This window comes from Chiloscyllium plagiosum, unplaced genomic scaffold (assembly GCF_037043375.1).
Source record: "Chiloscyllium plagiosum isolate Xiang-an unplaced genomic scaffold, Cpla_swu_hap1 HiC_scaffold_7, whole genome shotgun sequence".
Classification (NCBI taxonomy): domain Eukaryota; kingdom Metazoa; phylum Chordata; class Chondrichthyes; order Orectolobiformes; family Hemiscylliidae; genus Chiloscyllium; species Chiloscyllium plagiosum.
Genome location: NW_028270145.1, coordinates 48,222,377 through 48,243,255, shown reverse-complemented (window position 1 = coordinate 48,243,255; position 20,879 = coordinate 48,222,377). Strand labels below are relative to the sequence as shown.

Genomic DNA, 20,879 nt, shown 5'->3' with positions numbered 1-20,879 from the left:
TGCCTATTTACTGATCCTCCATGAACCACCTTTATATAGTAGTACTGATGTCAGTGACCTCTAGTGGTTTCCTCATCAGTGCAAGCACTTACTATCTTCACCTGAACCGCCAGTTATGATCACCTGGCTGGGAAGTGTCCTCTCATTCCAGATGTGATTATTCTTACAAGGGAGTTATTATTTAGAAAAAGGGTATACACTACTTCATTTAAACATTGTTCTCTTCAAACAGGTAAACTTGAAGGCTGTACTTATAGTATTGGATTTCAGAATCAATTCTGTCTAACAGATCAACTGTATTTCTATTACAATGAAGGCAGAGAAAATGTTTTTTCTAGCTACCTGATTTAGTGTCTCCTGAAAAAGGACTGACTGAACAGTGAGAAGAATGATTTTATTTTTACCAAATTTCACCAAATCCAAGTTTCCTTAGCTCTTGCATCATTTACACATTACCTTGCTTCTTCTAATTTGGTGTACAACTTCAGTAGTTTCAAGAATCAGTTAATTAATTGTCAATATCAAACCATGCGGCATAAAAGAAATTGCAAATGTTCATTTTAAAATATTTATTTGAATGGTCATAGTACAGTCCACAATTTCCTGAATACAAATTGGAGTGATTCCAGAATCTCTACTTCGGACTTAAAAATAACTTCAATACATCAAGAAAAAGACTCTGATAAACACAATGTTCTGAAGTAGCAAGAAAAGTCGTTTTAAAAAATAATCAGTGGAATTACTGCATTTTAGTTAGGTACATGCAAGTCTTGGTGCAGAAATGCTACAGCTCATCATGCTGAAGAACATTATACTCTCTGGCAGAAATGTAGCCATCTCCATCTTGATCATTCTTTAGGAAAATATCAGTGAGGACACGATCTTTGTGGGCAGAATCTTTGATCCTATTATCTCTCTTAAACTCCTCCTGCAAATATAACTTCAGCTGAAATAAACAAACAAGAATGAATCTTAAATCAGCTTAGAAGTAAGGCAATTAGAGATATTGTTTAAAAAAAGTTACTCAAGTTGATCAAATGTTTCGAAGCAGTACTGAAGAGGGTTGATGCAGCTGCTATGTATAAGATTACGTATCAGATTACGTATCACACAATAGTTTGGCAAAAATAAAATGCCAATGGGATTAAAAAGACAGTATTAGTGTGAATAAGGAGACCTTATAATGAGTATGGTCCATGCTTCCGAGTGAGAAGTTCTGTGTTTGAATCCCAATTTAGGACTAGATAATTAAGGAAGCTGTATTTACAAACCTAACCAAACAAGGTGAGTGCCAAACTGCAAATCTTTTCCACACATCATTGACAGGTGTCAAGAACTAGACAGTCCATAGTCCAGACAACATGCATGCACATTGTCACAGGAACTCTAACTCAAAGAATTGAATCACACACAGCAGTGTGGATTAAGGATTGGAAAAAACAGCGAATAGTGGTGAATAATTGTTTTTCAGATGAGAAGAAAATATTAAATGGCATCCCCAAGAGTCCGACTTTGAATACTGCTCTTTTTGATATAAATTAATGACGATACAGGATATAATTTCAAACTTTGTTCATGGATATGAAGTTTGGAAATGAGATGGTTAGTGACAGCCAGCAAGAAGTCCCATGCTGGTAAAATCCACAGATGAAATTTAATACAGAGAAATGTGAAATGATAACATTTTGGGAGGAAGAATGAAACTTAATAGTATTATTTTAGAAGGAACAGTGAAACATAGGGACCTGGAATTGTATTTATACTAATCATTGAAGGTGAGAAATCTGTTAATAAAGATTTTATGGGATCAACTTTATCAAAGGAATGTTTATTTGAACTATCTAGGTTTGTTTAATATATCACATCAGCTGCATGACACTATGATCGTGTGCTATAAATTCTGTGGTCTTATGATCCTTGTCCCACTAGCTACCTGATGAAGGAGTAGCACTCCGAAAGCTAGTTCTTCCAAATAAACGTGTTGGTTGTACGCTGGTGTTGTGTAATATTTAACTAAAAAAAAGCAAGTTATGCTAAACCTTTATAATACACTGTTTAGACTTCAGTTTGAATGCATATTCAATTCTTGGCACCACACTTTAGGAAGGATGTTTAAGCCTTTGGAGGTTGAAGAGATTTTCTGAACTTTCAACGAGATTTAAATTTTAAACGATGATTGGCAAAAGAACCAGAAGCTACTTAAAAAAAACTGTTCAAAAAAAAAAGACAGAACTAAAAACTCTGAAATGTTTGTGAAAGTAGATTCAACAATAACATTCCAAAGACAAATGAATAAGTACTTGGAAGGGAAAATATTTACAGAAACACAGGAAAAGGAGGGAAGGCAGATGAACTCCAAAGAGTTGAAACAGGGACAACAGGCTGAATGATTTTAATTAGAAATGAGTTATGTTTATCAGTACCATAAATAGGACATTATCAAATTTTGGTGTGCAGAAGCACGACAAAGCATTTACCTGCAGCTAGACCACACAATACCACCAATTTAGTTTCTCATGCATATTAGTTCAAAGGTAGTAATGAAAAAAGTCAATTTTCCTTTGAGGAAAAAACTTCAAAATCTTTTCGGGTTTGGTATAATCAACTCCTTCAAAATAATTATTCTTGCATACCTCATTCCGGGAAAGTTTTTTATCACCATCTAAATCAATGACCCGAAAAGATTCCACACTTCGTGGTCCTCGTCTCACTGCATAAAGTTCGATTTCGAAAATCAAGGTTGAATTCGGGGGTATCTTTTCTAAATAGAAAATCAAATATTATTTCTGTTTGATGCAAAGGTATGCTTGATTTACATCCACGCTTTATTTCCCCACAAAGATTAAGATTTCTATTGATTCTTCCTTCATTAAAATAGGCAGGGCAATTTTTGCCTTTAATTTTCCAAGGTTAAATGGTATGATCTAATTCACCAACAAGTGCAAAATGCCTGATGTTTTGGATTTTCATTCTCAGATGTCACTGAGTACAGGAACCCAACAGACAACAAAACAACCACACTGTTTGAGAAAATCATAGTGCTCAGGAATAGCAAAAGAATGTAACACCCAGTGTTTAGTTAGAACTAAATAAGGGTATAGAAATCAAGAATATTTCAGATTTTGATTTTCAGGTCCTGTAGGATCTTCAACATATTGTTATGAAGTTGAAGGTGTGTACTGTACCTTTAAGAGAGAATGAATGCTGTTCTGAACTGAGCAATTACAAGCATCTGTGCATATGACTAGATGGCAGTCCCAGAATTTACTGGTATAATTGAAAATATGTAACATTTGGCAGTGAAATGGATACCTGAAGTTTGGTTGCTGTTTTGAAAACAATTTGAATTTAACCTGTTTAAATTATGCAACAGTCTCTATCAAAAGTACTTTTTCATGTGAAACATACTTGCAGTAAAAAAAGACGATGACCCAGGGAGATCAGCACCAGGAAAACTGAAGACAACGGAGAAAACAAAGACTGTATGATTTTGAGATTAAACTAATGTAAATTTAATATGTGTCTTATTGGAATAGCACATTGTTATAGAGTTGGAGTCAGAGTGTAAGCAGCTAAGGGGGGGGGGGGGGGCTTACATTTGTGAATAGTTTTTTTTGTTTAATGTTCACTTGTAGGTTAAGAAAATAAGATGTTAATTTCTTTAAATAGTTGATTTTATGAATTCTCTGTAACTCATATTTTAACAGATTATGAGGTGAGGGAAGCTTTTCTGGGTGTTTGGTTTAATTAACAGAAAAGGTTTGCCTCTGTGTCGTAACAATATTAATATGCATTCCTTCTGGGACTATCCTGCTCTGATATTTAAGGACGTGCACAGGACTGGATTACTGACCTACTGATGATGCAATGATGTGAAAAAGGGTTCTCTGCTTTTGGTTTATTTTCCTACAACACTATGGATTAGTATTGTAACAAATCTCCTTTCGATTAGTTTTACCATTACAATATCCCCAGGTCAATAATCCAGCACTGTGCACAATTCTAAATATCACAGCAGGACTGTACCAGAAGGACTGCACATTAATATCCTGAAAATCCCACAGGACCTTGTAAAGATTGTACACACTGTAAGGATTACCTTTGTAGAGATGCTGTTAAGTGCAGTAACCCAACAAAACTATTTATGACTCACTGGGGAAAGAAATACACTATTTAGGGATGGCACATGAATTTGGGACAATACTCAGCTGTGACCAATTCTGGACTACCATTATGAATCCCAATTTTTCCATGCTATATCTGAGGTAGGCAGTGCAGAAGAAAGTGTGTGTTCTTGGGCCCTCTTGCAGCTAGTGGTAATTTCCCTATGCCAGGACCAAAAGGCCTGGGTTGAAGTCCCATCTGCTCCACAGGTATGCAATAACACCTCGGAACAGGTTGATTAGAAAGAAAGGTTAATAAAAAATTCAATTTAAGGGGGCTTGCTTGTGGTGCAGTGGTAGTATCCCTACTCCGGATCAGGAGGCCTAGGTTCAAGTTCCAGATGTGTAGACTAACATTTTTAAACAGGTTGATTAGAAAAATTGGTTAAACAGGAAAAAAAAATCTCAATTTAAAGACGGATATACAAACCTTGATCTTCGGGTACTAATTGAGTAAATGATGTAGAAGGACACATGGAAATGCTCTAACAGTAAGATTTCCCACTTACCCTATCTTAATAGAATGTTTGATATGTCAATCTTTCAAGATCACAGCATGTACCGCAAAAGGACAGACTTACCATTTCTAAATTAAAAGGAATGCCTACGTAAGTATAGGTTGTGGCTTAATCCACCAAAGGAAAATAAAACAAGATTAACTCTTTTTTTTCCTGCTTTTTATCATCAGTCTCCTTACATAATCTATTTTATTATCACATCTTTGTGCACCACTCATTGTTTGGAAACTTGCTTGTACCCACTCTAGATTCAACCTTTTAATTCCATGTGCTATTATGCTTACATTAAAACCAATTCTACTGCTTTATCCATCATCTTGTAGTTTTTATTATTGGTGGTTAGCATGATGGCTATGTTGGCAAGGTTTCATTCACTGCCAACCTTGCATAACTGAAATGGTGATGTGATTGAACCGTGCAAGCCTTGTCGTAAATCTTTATTAATTACTTGGAAATATGTCAATTATTTTTATTAGTATTAGTAAAGTTAGTAACCTCTTTATCAATGTTTAAAGTACCATGTAGAAATAAATACATGCATTCTATTCCAGTAATACTTGAGGCTCACCTTTTTCAGCATGCATTATTGCTCAAAAGATATCAATGGATTGTATGGATGGAAAAGCATCTTCTTAGGAACTGCACAAAATTTTAAACAGTCAATAGTGAGGCATCACCAATTAGTCAAGGCAACATAGAAGTACAACTAAGTACTATATGTGAATGGTAGTAAATACGATCATTACAATTGCTTATGCAGCAAATCCATGCCGAAAACATTCCAACATGCCTGAAGCCAAAAGTGTAGGAAGTATTATTGTACATTGCAAAAATTTCAACATATTAGTTTCCCATTTATTCAAAGATAACATTAAGAATTTTGGCCAAAATATTTCAGATTGTTAATTCATTAAGTCATCGTTGCTTCACAAATGAAATTCATAGCAATAACGTTCATGCTGTTGCTATGTGTTACACATTCAATGTTATGATGTGGAGGTGCCAGTGTTGGACTGGGGTGGACAAAGTTAAAAGTCACAACACTAGGTTATAGTCCAACAGGTTTATTTGGATGTATAAGCTTTCAGGTGGTTAGCTACCTGATGAAGGAGCAGCAAAATGGGAAGAATTATCATGCCATTTATATTACATTAATGAAGGTTTCAATAACAGAAATTGAGAGAGTAAAAAGGACAACTTGTGAAATTGCAGTTAGATATTACCTCTAGCAATTGCTCCAAATGCCAGGGAAGGTGGTATAGTTACTTTTCTTTTTTCCCCTTCACACATATCATCCATACCAATGTCTAATCCTTTTATTACTTGCCCAACACCAAGTACAAACCACTTAGGATGGCCGTCTTTGCTTGTACGACTGCAGATATAAATGAAATGTTTTCTCAATTAGATACAGGTTCTAAGTCTTTCAATAAATCCAAAGTAAAAAGTTACAATTTTTATGAAAACTGTTCAACAGGTAAGCTGAATCCCAAAACAAAATATGAAGTAAAATTAGGCCTTTATTTCCTCACACAGAATAAAAATGTTGCTGGGTCAAGGTCCTGGAATCCTTTCTTAATAGCACTGTGACTCTATCTACATTACTAAGAGCACATTTGTTCTAGAAGGCAGCTCACTACCACCTTCTCAAGGTCAATAAATGCACTCCCAGCCAGTGATGCCCACTTCCTGTCAATGAATAAAACTATATCTAAAGCACACTTCAAGCAAAACAGGACTATTAGTAAAACATAGATAGATACTTATGATTTATATTGATATTGCATCGTGTAAGTACATTCGTTTTCTAAGCTCTATTAGTTAATATTTTGAGAGCTTTATTAATGTCAATAAAACTTTATCTTTATGAAATAAATTCAGAAAACATTCTAAATTACTGCATGACAAAACATAGAAATGATCTGCAAATATCGCAAATAAAAACAAAAAGCTGGTAAAACTTAGCAGGCTTGGCAGCATTTATAGAAAGAGAGTAAGTTAACGTTTCAAGTCCAGTATGACTCCTTCTGAACAAAGATGTAGACATATAGTGAGGTTTGTTTGCTGTTAGAATTTGAGGGGAATAAAATAACCAAGGAACACAAAAGGCAAAGGGAACAATAATGGATGCAGCATTGTTCTAGAGTAAGCTTTATGGTAGAAAACAGGACAGGTCTAATTGAAAGCAAGAACAGACCTGGCAAAAATAATCAAATTAGGAGGACAGACTTCATAGTTTGAAGTTGAGTCCAGAAAGCTTTAGAGAGCCTAATCAGAGGATGAAGTGTTCTCAAGCTGTGTTGGGCTTCAATCAAATTTTACAGCAGGTCAAGAACAGAAATGTGAGAATGAGAGCAAGTGGTGAACTAAAATGGCAAGTTAAAGGAAGATCAAGGTCAGGCTTGCTCACTGAACAGAAGTTAACCAATTTGTTCAGTGTCTTATTGCAATTATACATGGTAAGCAGTGAATACAGTATACAAAATTGATAATACAAGGAACTCTGCAAGCAGAGTTTGGGGCCTTGGGCGGTGAGGAAATAGAGGTAAACAAAAAGCTTCTGCGACTGTATGGGAAGATTTTGCAGGAAGGGGATGAAGTTTGGAGGTGATATTATTTTGATTTCTTTCATTATTGCCAAATGGGAAAATCTAGTTTATCCATTTTTTAACAATGATAAAAGCTCCTTATGTGAAAAGTGGTAACTGAACAACTCAAGCTAATCTATTCATAATATTAAATGGTCTGTCAGGTGACAATACAATGGAAATTAATTTTAACTCCTTTGTGGATGAATAATGTTATATAGGCTACAGCTAACTAGAAGAGCTTAAAAATTTACTATACTTGAACGGTTTGATTTTGTTTAATAAATTTTGAAAAACATTTAGTAGATTAGTAATTTTATTTTAAAGTTCTCAATTACTGACTTGCTCAAATCATCACAAACCATTTTGCAACTGAGAAAATTGCATGTTAGAGTACACAGTCATTTATATTTCCTTTGAGCAATTTTGTTTTTCTTTTGGAGGATAAACCTTATTAAAAAGATTACTGGATACAATTAGATGTGTGACTAGCTGAGAATGTGTATAGGGTATGAGCAGGTAGGGAAAGAGTTAAGTTGAGTTTTGTGAAACAAGAGGTTCAGCTGAGCATAACTCAGATCAGATAAGAACTTGCAGTTAACAATGGGGTGCTGGAGGCAAGGGTAATGGGTTAACAAGGTGGAAAAGCATTCATTGTGTAAAGCCATTAAACAAGATGAAGAAGCATTCATTACGCAAAGATAGTTAAACAAGGTGAAAACCATTCATTATGTGAAACCAGTTAAAAACACTCATTGTGTAACAGCAGAAGACTTAATCTTTACTATTGACACTTGCTGATTGTAACAATTGCCCAATTAATATGTATGTTGCCTTATCTGGATGCTCCTGTGGTGTAAAATTCCAAGCAGTGGAATGTGGTGAAACGGTTAAAAATTATGTCCCAATACATGTGTGAATCTAACCGGAATGGAGATGTTGCTTAGTCCCGTGTGAATCTTCTTATCTGTATGTAACCAGAATGGAATGTGTTTTTTAGCCTTGCTCTGCTGTTCACATGAATGTTTATATCTGGAAAAGAGTATATCAGCTGGAAAAGTCTCCAGTTCGGTGAGTCTGCTCCGGGGTTACGTTTAACCGCCGAGCATGGGTTGTTGGCAACCGCTCTACGAGAACTGACGGCTCCCAGTTTTGGTAACATGTAGAGTGAGTATAAGCCAGACCCGTTCTGGCGACGCTGCGGGGAATAAAATGCCCATATTCTAGCAGACTCGCCTCTTGGTCGTTTGTTCTGTGTCAGACTACTCTCCTACGAACCTGACCTTGAGAATTTTTTAAAACAGCTCTTCCCTGTAAAATGACTCTATAATTCATTAAAAAACTGTTGTTTGAGAGAAGATTGAGAACTCATGTCTCTGTGCACATAGGCAATCGTTCTCTTTCCCTCCATGGCCCAGAATAAAGACAAAGGAGATAAAATCATACTGTCTCCCTGAGCATTTTGCTTTGACTGATACGGGGATAGGGAAACGGGATGACAACATGGCCACATTTCAATCCAATCTAAGCAAATGTTAGTTGCTTAACAGACTGAAGTTCTAAACTGTTCACAGAAAGCTTCAGTTGCTCAGTGTGTATGTAATGTAATATGTAAGTTTGTAATTAAAAGCAAACTCTGGAATGCAGAGTACACTAGTTACTTTCAGGGTGAATAAAAAATTCTACTCAGTCCTAACAGGAATGAATGAACAACCTTAGGATATCTGGGCAATTAAAGGGAAAAAAAACCCGCTGGCAATGCACTACAAATCCATGAACAAATGGTTAACATTTGAGGTACATTCACTTTTCTTCAAAACTGAGGAGTGACAATCTTTGTCAGAATAATCAAAAAGAAACACAGAGGGAAGGCAGCCAACATATTCTGCACCTATAAAGTTAATGTAGTGGAAGACCCACAAAAGCAAGTACTTGTTAAATCATGAATATTGCCTGGCTTTACGTTAGTAATGACAGCACAAATGGTCAGCTTTCATCGTCAATACAAATAAAACTGACAGCTTGTGTGATCTTAAGTTAAATGTAGAAATTTGAAAGTTGCTACCAGTGATTCCTGCTCTGCCAAAGAAATGTTTTCCTGAAGTTCTACAGATGGAGGTATTTTGAAATCACCTGAACTTCAACTTGTACACTACTGGTCTCATTGGGAAAACACAATCTATTATGTCGTGTTGAATGAGTTGTAACTGGGTTTTTAAACAGGTCACCAAGTTTGTTATTACTGAACAAATTGTTTATACTTGAAAAACTAATTTTATATTTATGGAATATCTATTTAAGAAAACAGTCATGGTTCAAAGAAAATATATATCCCGGAGAGAAAGAAGATTTCTAGGAAAAGGATAAGACCACAAAGGATAAGAGCACAAATTAGGCCATTCAGCGCATCGGGCCTGCTCCACCATTCAAACTTGGTTGATAGGTTTCTCAATCCCATTCTCCCACTTTCTCCCCCTAACCCTTGATTCCCTTGATACAAAAGAAGTTGTCTCTCTCAGTCTTAAATATACTCAATGACCTGGTCTCCCCAGCCTTCTGTGGCAATGAATTCCATAGATTTACCACTCTCTGGCTGAAGAATTTTCTCCTTATCTCCATTCTAAAAGGTCTTCCCTTCACTCTAAAGCTGTACCCTCAGGTTCAATTGAAACATTTTCCCAACACCTACTCTGTTCAGGCCATTCAGTTTTCTGTAAGTTCCACTTAGATACCTCCTCATCTTTCTAAACACCATCGAGTACAGACCCAGCATCCTCAAACGTTCCTCATATGTTAAGCCTTTTAGTCCTGGGATCATTCTTGTGAACCTCCTCTGAACCCACTCCAGAGCCAATACATCCTTCCTGAAATAAGGGGACCCAAACTGCGCACAATACTCCAGATGTGTCTGATCAGAGCCTTATAGAGTCTCAGAAGTACATCCCTACTTTTACATTCAAGTCCTCTCAAAATAAATGTCATCATTGCATTTGCATTCCTCATGACTGATTCAACTTGTAAGTTTATCTTGACAGAATCCTGGACCATAACTCCCAAGTCTCTTTGCACTTCAGACTTCTGCATTTTCTCCCCTTTGGAAGGCAAGGCTGACATTGCTGGAATAGAACATAGAACAGTACAGCACAGAACAGGCCCTTCAGCCCACGATGTTGTGCCGACCACTGATCCTCATGTATGCACCCTTAAATTTCTGTGACCATATGCATGTCCAGGAGTCTCTAAAATGTCCCCAATGACCCTGCCTCCACAACTGCTGCTGGCAATGCATTCCATGCTCTCACAACTCTCTGTGTAAAGAACCCGCCTCTGACATCCCCTCTACACTTTCCTCCAACCAGCTTAAAACTATGACCCCTCCTCCAACCAGCTTAAAACTATGACCCCTCGTGTTAGTCATTTCTGTCCTGGGAAATAGTCTCTGGCTATCCACTCGATCTATGCCTCTCATTATCTTGTATACCTCAATTAGGTCTCCTCTCCTCCTCCTTTTCTCCAATGAGAAAAGTCCGACCTCAGTCAACCTCTCTTCATAAGATAAGCCCTCCAGTCCAGGCAGCATCCTGGTAAACCTCCTCTGAACCCCCTCCAAAGCATCTACATCTTTCCTATAATAGGGCGACCAGAACTGGACGCAGTATTCCAAGTACGGTCTAACCAAAGTTTTATAGAGCTGCAACAAGATCTCACGACTCTTAAACTCAATACCCCTGTTAATGAAAGCCAAAACACCATATGCTTTCTTAACAACGCTGTCCACCTGGGTGGCCATTTTAAGGAATCTATGTACCTGCACACCAAGATCCCTCTGTTCCTCCACACTGCCAAGAATCCTATCCTTAATCCTGTACTTAGCTTTCAAATTCGACCTTCCAAAATGCATCACCTCGCATTTATCCAGGTTGAACTCCATCTGCCACCTCTCAGCCCATCTCTGCATCCTATCAACGTCCTGCTGCAGCCTACAACAGCCCTCTATACTGTCAACGACACCTCCAACCTTTGTGTCAACTACAAACTTGCTGACCCATCCTTCAATCCCCTCATCCAAGTCATTAATAAAAATTACAAACAATAGAGGCCCAAGGACAGAGCCCTGTGGAACACCACTCACCACAGATTTCCAGGCAGATTATTTTCCTTCTGCTACCACTCGCTGTCTTCTGTTGGCCAGCCAATTCTGTATCCAGACAGCTATGTTCCCCTGAATCCCATTCCTCCTGACCTTCTGAATGAGCCTACCAATGGGAACCTTATCAGATGCCTTGCTGAACTCCATATACACCACATCCACAGCTTGATCCTCATCAACTTTTCTAGTCACATCCTCAAAGAACTCGATAAGGTTTGTGAGGCATGACCTGCCCCTCACAAAGCCGTGTTGACTGCATTTAATCAAGCCATGCTCTTCCAGATGGTCATAAATTCTATCCCTCAGAATTCTTTCTAACACCTTGCAGACGACAGACGTGAGACTTACTAGTCTGTAATTGCCGGAGATTTCCCTGTTTCCTTTCTTGAAGAGAGGAATTACATTTGCCTCTCTCTAGTCCTCAGGTACAACTACAGTGGAGAGCGAGGATGAAAAGATCTTCGCAAGTGGTGAAGCAATTACATTTCTCGTTTCCCAAAGCAGCCGAGGACAAATCTGGTCCGGGCCTGGCGACTTGCCAATCTTAATGTTTGACAAAATTTTCAGCACATCAGCTTCCTCTATCTCTATCCATTTCAGCATGCACACCTGCTCTTCAAAGGTTTCATTCACTACAAAGTTTGTTTCTTTCGTAAAGACAGAAGCAAAAAACTCATTTAGGGCTTCCCCTACCTCCTCAGACTCCACACACAAATTCCCTATGCGATCCCTGATCGGCCCTACTCTTTCTTTGACCATTCTCTTATTCCTCACAAGTGTAAAATACCTTTGTGTTCTCCCTAATCCGTTCTGCCAAGCCTTTCTCATGCCCCCTCCTGGCTCTCCTCAGACCATTTTTAAGCTCCTTCCTCCCCTGCCTGTAATCCTGTAGAGCTGAGCTTGACCCTAGGTTCCTCCACCTTATGTAAGCTACCTTGTTCCTTTTGACGAGAAGCTCCACCGCTCTCGTCATCCAAGGTTCCTTTATCTTACCACTTCTTGCCTGTCTCAGAGGGACATATTTATTCATCACTTGCAACAACTGTTCCTTAAACAGTCTCCACATGTCTATAGTGCCTTTACCATGGAACAATTGCTCCCAATCCATGCTTCCTAACTTATGTCTAATCGCATCATAGTTTCCTCTTCCCCAATTAAATATCCTCCCATTTTGCCTAATCCTCTCCATCTCCATAGCAATGTAGAATGTGAGGCAGTTGTGGTCACTATCACCAAATGCTCTCCCACCACAAGATCTGATACCTGCCCCGGCTCGTTTCCGAGCACTAAGTCTAGAATGGCCTCTCCCCTCGTCGGCCTGTCAACGTACTGAGTTAGGAAACCCTCCTGAACACACCTTACAAAAACAGCTCCATTCAAATCTTCTGATCAAAGGAAGTTCCAATCAATATTGGGAAAGTTAAAGTCACCCATTACAACAACCCTACTACGACCACACTTTTCCAAAATCTGCCGACCTATGCTTTCTTCCATCTCCCTGCTGCTATTGGGGGGCCTGTGGTAAACCCCTAAAGAGGTGACTGCTCCCTTGCTGTTCCTAATTTCCACCATACTGACTCGGTAGGCAGATCTTCCTTGATAAAGGAAGCTTCTGTAGCTGTGATACCCTCTCTGATTAGTAGTGCTATACCCCCTCCTCTTTTTCCCCCCTCCCTATTCTTTTTAAATGCTCTAAACCCTGGAATATCCAGCAACCATTCCTGCCCCTGAGAAACCCATGTCTCTGTTATGGCCACAACATCATAGCAGCAGGTACTGATTCAGGAATCTGACATTGCCTCAGGCATTCACTGTAAACAGGATCTAGAATTTGAATTTTAAATCACCTTCAAAGAGCTGTCTCAATTTTTTACCTCTGCAAATATCTATGAATGAAAATGGCTTTTGACACAGTGCCCCCTCTCCCTTGCTGACAAATGAGTCAAGTCAGTCATCTTGACATTGACTTTATAAATATGGAAAAGTAAGAGAGATTGGCAACATCAATACACAATACAAAACTCTGGTGCAACTGCACCTGGAGTATTACATTCAGTTCCGGTCAATGCATTATTGGAAGGATGTGGAAGCTTTGGAAAGGGTTCAGAGGAGATTTACTAGGAAGTTGTCTGGGATGGAGGGAAGGTCTTATGAGGGAAGGCTGAGGGACTTGATGCTCTTTTCGTTAGAGAGAAAGTTGAGAGCTGACTTAATTGAGACATATAAGATAATTAGAAGGTTGGATAGTTTGGACAGTGAGAGCTTTTTTCCTTGGATGGTGATGGCTAGCATGAGGTAATATAGTTTAGATTGAGGGGTGATAGATATTGGACAGATGTCAGAGGTAGTTTCTTTACTCAGAGTAGTAGAGGAATGGAACACACTGCCTGCAACAGTAGTGGACTCGCCAACCTTAAGGGCATTTAAATGGTCATTGGATAGGCATATGGACAAGTATAGAATAGTGTAGGTTAGATGGGCTTCAGATTGGTTTCACAGGTCGACGTAATATCGAGGGCCTAAGGGCCTAGACTGCACTGTATGTTCTATTTAGAAAATAGTCCATGCCTCTATTCTCCCTACCAAAGTGCGTGACCTCACACTTTCCCACATTTTACTCCATATGCCACTTCTTTTTCTACTCTCCTAACCTGTCAAATCCTTCTGCAGCCTCCCCACCTTTTCAATGCTACCTGTCGCGGTACCTATCTTTGTATCGTCTGCAAACCTAGCCAGAATGCTCTCAGGTTCCTTCATTATTGTGTAAAGTGAAAAATTGTGCTTCCAACACTGAGCCTTGCAGAACACCACTGGTCACCATAAGCCAACTATGGTCAACCAGTGATGTTAGGGATTGCATTAAGTGAAAGCAAAATGATGTGGCAAAGATTAGTGATAAGACAGAGGATTGGAAACATTTTATAAACCAAAATATGACACAAAAAAAGGGAAAAGATAAACTTTGGGCAGCACGGTGGCCCAGTGGTTAGCACTGCTGCCTCACAGCGCCTGTAGACCCGGGTTCAATTCCCGACTCAGGCGACTGACTGTGTGGAGTTTGCACATTCTCCCCGTGTCTGCGTGGGTTTCCTCCGGGTGCTCCGGTTTCCTCCCACAGTCCAAAGATGTGCGGGTCAGGTGAATTGGCCATGCTAAATTGCCCGTAGTGTTAGGTTAAAGGGGTAAATGTAGGGGTATGGGTGGGTTGCGCTTCGGCGGGTCGGTGTGGACTTGTTGGGCCGAAGGGCCTGTTTCCACACTGTAAGTAATCTAATCTAATCTAATCTAATCTTTGGAGGATAAACATGCAAGTAATATCAAAATGAATAGCAACAGTTTGTTCAATTATAAAAAAAGGATGAAAAACACCAAATTTCAGATAGGTGCCTTAGAGAACAAGGCTGTAGAAATAACAAAGGGGGGCCAGGAAATGTTGGAAGAGTTGAATAAGTATCGTGCATCAGTCTTCACAGTAGAAGACACTAATAGCATTCCAAGATTACTAAATAATTAGGGGTAAAAGGAGAAGAGGAATTAGATAAAATAATTACGGAGAAAAGCGCTAAGGAAACTAAAGGGGCTAAAGAAGAATAAATCTCCTAGACCTTATGGCATGTCTCCTAGGAAAGTAAACAACATAGCTACAGAGCTGAAACTTTATTGCTGGAACAGCACAGCAGGTCAGGCAGCATCTAGGGAACAGAAGATTCGACGTTTCGGGCACATGCCCTTCCTCAGGAATGAGCAGAGAGTGTTCAGCAGGAGAAGATAAAAGGTAGGGAGGAGGGACTTGGAGGAGGGGCGTTGGAAATGTGATAGGTGGAAAGAGGTCAAGGTGAGGGTGATAGGTCGGAGTAGGGTGGAGGCGGAGAGGTCAAGAAGAAGACTGCAGGTCAGGAAGGCGGTGCCGGGCTGGAGGGATTCGGCTGAGACAAGGTGGGGGGAGGGGGGATGAAGAAACTGGTGAAGTCCAAGTTCATCCCCTGTGGTTGGAGGGTTCCCAGTCGGAAGATAAGACGCTCCTCCTCCGACCGTCGCGTTGTTGTGGTTTGGCGGTGGATGAGTCCAATGACCTGCATATCCTCGGTGGAGTGGGAGGGGGAGTTGAAATGCTGTGCTACAGGGTGATTGGGTTGGTTCGTCCGGGTGGCCCAGAGGTGCTCTCTGAATCGCTCCGCAAGTAGGCGGCCTGTCTCCCCAATATAGAGGAGGCCACACCGGCTGCAGCGGATGCAGTAGATAATGTGGGTGGAGGTGCAGGTGAATCTGTGGCGGATATGGAAGTTTCCTTTGGGGCCTTGGAGAGAAGTGAGGGGGGAGGTGTGGGCGCAAGTGTTGCACCTCCTGCGGTTGCAAGGGAAGGTGCCGGGAGTGGAGGTTGGGTTGGTGGGGGGTATGGATCTGACAAGGGAGTCGCGGAGGGAGTGGTCTCTACGGAAAGCTGATAGAGGAGGGGAGGGAAATATATCCTTGGTGGTGGGGTCCGTTTGGAGGTGGCGGAAGTGACGGCGGATGATGCGCTGTACATGGAGATTGGTGGGGTGGTAGGTGAGGACCAGTGGGGTTCTGTCCTGGTGGCGGTTGGAGGGGCGGGGCTCAAGGGCGGAGGAGCAGGAAGTGGAGGAGATGCGGTGGAGGGCATCGTCGATCACGTCGGGGGGGAAATTGCGGTCCTTGAAGAAGGAGGCCGTCTGTGTTGTGCGTATTTTGAACTGGTCCTCCTGGGAGCAGATGCGGCGGAGACGAAGGAATTGGGAGAATGGGATGGCGTTTTTACAGGGGGCGGGGTGGGAGGAGGTGTAGTCCAGGTAGCTGTGGGAGTCGGTCGGTTTGTAGTAGATGTCCATGTTGATTCGGTCGTCTGAGATAGAAACAGAAAGGTCTACGAAGGGGAGGGAGGAGTCCGAGACTGTCCAGGTGAATTTGAGGTCGGGGTGGAAGGTGTTAGTGTAGTGGATGAACTGTTCAACCTCCTCGTGGGAGCACGAGGTAGCGCCGATACAGTCATCAATGTAGCGGAGGAAAAGATGGGGGGTGGGGCCAGTGTAGTTGCGGAAGATGGATTGTTCCACATACCCTACGAAGAGGCAGGCATAGCTGGGGCCCATGCGGGTGCCCATGGCTACTCCTTTTGTTTGGAGAAAGTGGGAGGATCGGAAAGAAAAGTTGTTCAGGGTGAGGACCAGTTCAGTCAGTCGAAGGAGGGTGTCGGTGGAAGGGTACTGGGTGGTACGGCGGGAAAGGAAGAAGCGGAGTGCTTTGAGTCCTTCGTGATGGGGGATGGAGGTGTACAGGGACTGGATGTCCATGGTGAAGATGAGGCTTTGGGGACCGGGGAAGCGGAAATCCTGGAGGAGGTGGAGGGCGTGGGTGGTGTCACGGACGTAGGTGGGGAGTTCTTGGACTAATGGGGACAGGACCGTGTCGAGGTAGGAGGAGATGAGTTCGGTGAGGCAGGAGCAGGCTGAGACGATGGGTCGTCCGGGGCAGTCAGGTTTGTGGATTTTGGGCAGGAGGTAGAAGCGGGCAGTGCGGGGTTGTGGTACTATGAGGTTGGAGGCGGTGGATTTTTTCCTTTGGGGCCTTGGACCTCCACCCACATTATTGCGCCACAGATTCACCTGCACCTCCACCCACATTATCTACTGCATCCGCTGCAGCCGGTGTGGCCTCCTCTATATTGGGGAGACAGGCCGCCTACTTGCGGAGCGATTCAGAGAGCACCTCTGGGCCACCCGGACGAACCAACCCAATCACCCTGTAGCACAGCATTTCAACTCCCCCTCCCACTCCACCGAGGATATGCAGGTCATTGGACTCATCCACCGCCAAACCACAACAACGCGACGGTCGGAGGAGGAGCGTCTTATCTTCCGACTGGGAACCCTCCAACCACAGGGGATGAACTTGGACTTCACCAGTTTCTTCATCCCCCCTCCCCCCACCTTGTCTCAGCCGAATCCCTCCAGCCCGGCACCGCCTTCCTGACCTGCAGTCTTCTTCTTGACCTCTCCGCCTCCACCCTACTCCGACCTATCACCCTCACCTTGACCTCTTTCCACCTATCACATTTCCAACGCCCCTCCTCCAAGTCCCTCCTCCCTACCTTTTATCTTCTCCTGCTGAACATTCTCTGCTCATTCCTGAGGAAGGGCATGTGCCCGAAACGTCGAATCTTCTGTTCCCTAGATGCTGCCTGACCTGCTGTGCTGTTCCAGCAATAAAGTTTCAGCTTTGATCTCCAGCGTCTGCAGACCTCACTTTCTCCTCGAACATAGCTACAGAGTTAATGGATGCACTGTTAATAACCTTCCAAGAATCTTCATATTCTGGAATTGTCCTGGGGGGTCACTGGGCGGCACGGTGGCCCAGTGGTTAGCACTGCTGCCTCACAGCGCCAGAGACTGGGGTTCAATTCCCGCCTCAGGCGACTGACTGTGTGGAGTTTGCACGTTCTCCCCGTGTCTGCGTGGGTTTCCTCCGGGTGCTCTGGTTTCCTCCCACAGTCCAAAGATGTGCAGGTCAGGTGAATTGGCCATACTAAATTGCCCGTAGTGTTAGGTAAGGGGTAAATGTAGGGGTATGGGTGGGTTGCGCTTCGGCGGGTCGGTGTGGACTTGTTGGGCCGAAGGGCCTGTTTCCACACTGTAATGTAATCTTAAAAAAAAACTATCAATGTAACAAAGAGACTAGAGTAGATTAGGATATCTGGTCGGCATGGACGGGTTGGACCAAAGGGTCTGTTTTCGTGCTGTACATCTCTAAAAGGAAAAGAAATGAAAAAACAATGACTGTCAGGCCAGTTAGCTTACTATCTGTTGTTGGGAAAATGTTGTCATCTATTATCATGGATGCAGTAGCAAAGCATTTAGAAATACATATGATCAAGCAGAGTCAACAAGAAATCACCCCTCACAAATTGATTAAAATTCTTTGAGGTTTGAGTTGTACCATAAGAACAAAAGTAGAAACAAATAGATGTTGCTAGATAAGCTCAGCAGGTCTCGGAGCATCTTATAGAATGATAGAGATGTACAGCATGGAAACCGACCCTTCAGTCCAACTCGTCCATGCCGACTGGGTATCCTAACCTAATCTAGTCCCATTTGACAGCACTTGGCTCATATCCCTCTAAACCCTTCCTATTCATATAGGACCTACCATTAAGTGTATATGACCTGCTCTGGTCTTAATGTCTACTTGGCCATTTAACAAGATCATGGCTGATCTTACCTCAGCTTCAACTCCACCTTCCTATGCATTCTCCATACCCCTTCAGCACAATAATTAAAAATCTATCTCCTCCTTAAATTTACTCAACATCTCAGCAGCCATTGCACACTGGGATTCATTGACCATTTTGAGAGAAGTTCTCCTCATCTTTGTTTTAAACATTTTACACTTTATCCTAACCAAAAACAGAAATTGCTGGATATGTTCCACTGGTCTGGCAGCATCTGTGGAGCAAATTCAGAGTTACCTTCTCAGGTTGAGTAACCCTTCTTTAATGTTTCAGATCGAGCCATACAATCTGAAACGTTGACTCTGATTTTGCTCCACAGCAGGGCAACCATGGAGAGAATGGGGCCCATCAGCAAGGCAGCCTATGTATGGAGCCACAGAAAATGGGGAAGATACTAAATGAGTATTTTGCATCAGTATTTACTGTGGAGAAGAACATGGAAGATATAGAATGTGGGGAAACAGATGGTGACATCTTGAAAAATGTTCATATGACAGAGGAGAAAGTGCTGGATGTCTTGAAGCACATAAAATTGGATAAATCCCCAGGACCTGATCAGGTGTACCCTAGAACTCTATGGGAAGCTAGGGAAGTTATTGCTGGAATCCTTGCTGAGCTATTTGTATCATCAATAGGCGCAGGTGACGTGTCAGAAGACTGGAAGTCAGCTAATGTGGTGCTACTACTTAAGAAAGGTGGTAAGGAAAAGTCTGGGAACTGTAGACAGGTGAACTTGACATTGGTGGTGGGCAAGTTGTTGGAGGGAATCCTGAGGGACAGGATTTACATTTATTTGGAAATGCAAAGATTGATTAGGGATAGTCAACATGGCTTAGTGTGTCAGAAATCATGTCTCACAAACTTGGAGCTTTTTGAAGATGTAACGAAGAGGATTGATGAGGGCAGAGTGGTGGACATGATTTATATGGACTTCAGTAAGGCGTTCAACAGGGATCCTCATGAGAGACTGGTTGGTGAGGTTAGATCTCATGGAATACAGAGAGAACTAGCCATTTGGATACAGAGCTGGCTCGAATGTAGAGGTCAGAGGGTGGTGGAGGAGGGTTGCTTTTTAGATTGGAGGCTTGTGACCAGTAGTGTGCCACAAGGATTGGTGGTAAGTTCACTACTTTTCTTTATTTATACAAATGATTTGGATGCGAACATAGGAGCTATAGTTAGTAAATTTGCAGATGACAGCAAAATTGGAGGTGTAGTGGACAGTGAAGGTTACCTCCGAGTACAATGGGATCTTGATCAGATGGGTAATGAGCTGGGGAATTACAGATTAAGATTAATTTAGATAAATGTGATGTGCTGCATTTGGAAAAGTAAATCAGAGCAGGTCATATACACTTAATGGTAGGTCCTACATGAATAGGAAGGTTTAGAGGGATATGAGCCAAGTGCTGTCAAATGGGACTAGATTAGGTTAGGATACCCGGTCGGCATGGACGAGTTGGACCGAAGGGTCGGTTTCCATGCTGTACATCTCTATCATTCTATAAGATGCTCCGAGACCTGCTGAGCTTATCTAGCAACATCTATTTGTTTCTGATTTACAGCATCCACAGTTCTTTCATTTTTTACCTTTTATCTTAATCTCATTCTAGATTGGCCCACTAGAGGAAACATCCTGTCTGCCTGACTTTGTCAATCCCCTTAAACATCTCATTTATCTCAATTAGACCTTTTATTCGTCTAAACTTCAAACAGTATAGATCAAAACTGCACAAATCTAAAGGGGTTCCCCTCATCTCTGAATCAATCTAACAGGTTGCTTTAAAAAGTTCAGAAGGTAAGTTCGTAGCAAACTTACAAAATAAAATTAAACATGTATGACGAACTTGTTGGCATTTGCGCACACACACTGTTAAACATGAGAAGCGCTGACAAAAACTCTCCGATGGACAGCTCACCTGCAATAAATCTGCGTCCCGTCTTCTAAGTAACCATCATAATGAGCATTAAGAGCATCTCCACGTTTGCTCTTCACAGGGCAATTTTCTGGCCGGTATATAACCTCTATCTTTACTTCTTCAGCTACTTTCGCGGAAATATGATGGAAGACAATAGTGCAAACCAGCGTGTAAAAGAGCGAAGTGCCATAACGGTACATATCGGACAGACACAAGTGGTGGAGTAACGGCCACAGTCGAATCCGACACCAAAAGCTCGAGCTCTGCTGCCACGTCTCCGTCTTCCCTGTAACCGGGA

General features: G+C 41.7%; 1 protein-coding gene across 1 annotated transcript; it reads right to left on the bottom strand.

Moving 5' to 3' along the window:
• Positions 1 to 554: 554 nt before the first annotated feature.
• Positions 555 to 20,864, bottom strand: fkbp7 (FKBP prolyl isomerase 7). Its single transcript, XM_043693519.2, has 4 exons — positions 20,582 to 20,864; positions 5,905 to 6,056; positions 2,634 to 2,761; positions 555 to 946 (listed from the first exon to the last, which is right to left on the bottom strand). The coding sequence occupies exons 1-4, from the start codon at positions 20,779 to 20,781 to the stop codon at positions 785 to 787; spliced, it is 642 nt and encodes a 213-aa protein (XP_043549454.1). The 5' UTR covers positions 20,782 to 20,864; the 3' UTR covers positions 555 to 784.
• Between the last annotated feature and the right edge of the window lie 15 nt (positions 20,865 to 20,879).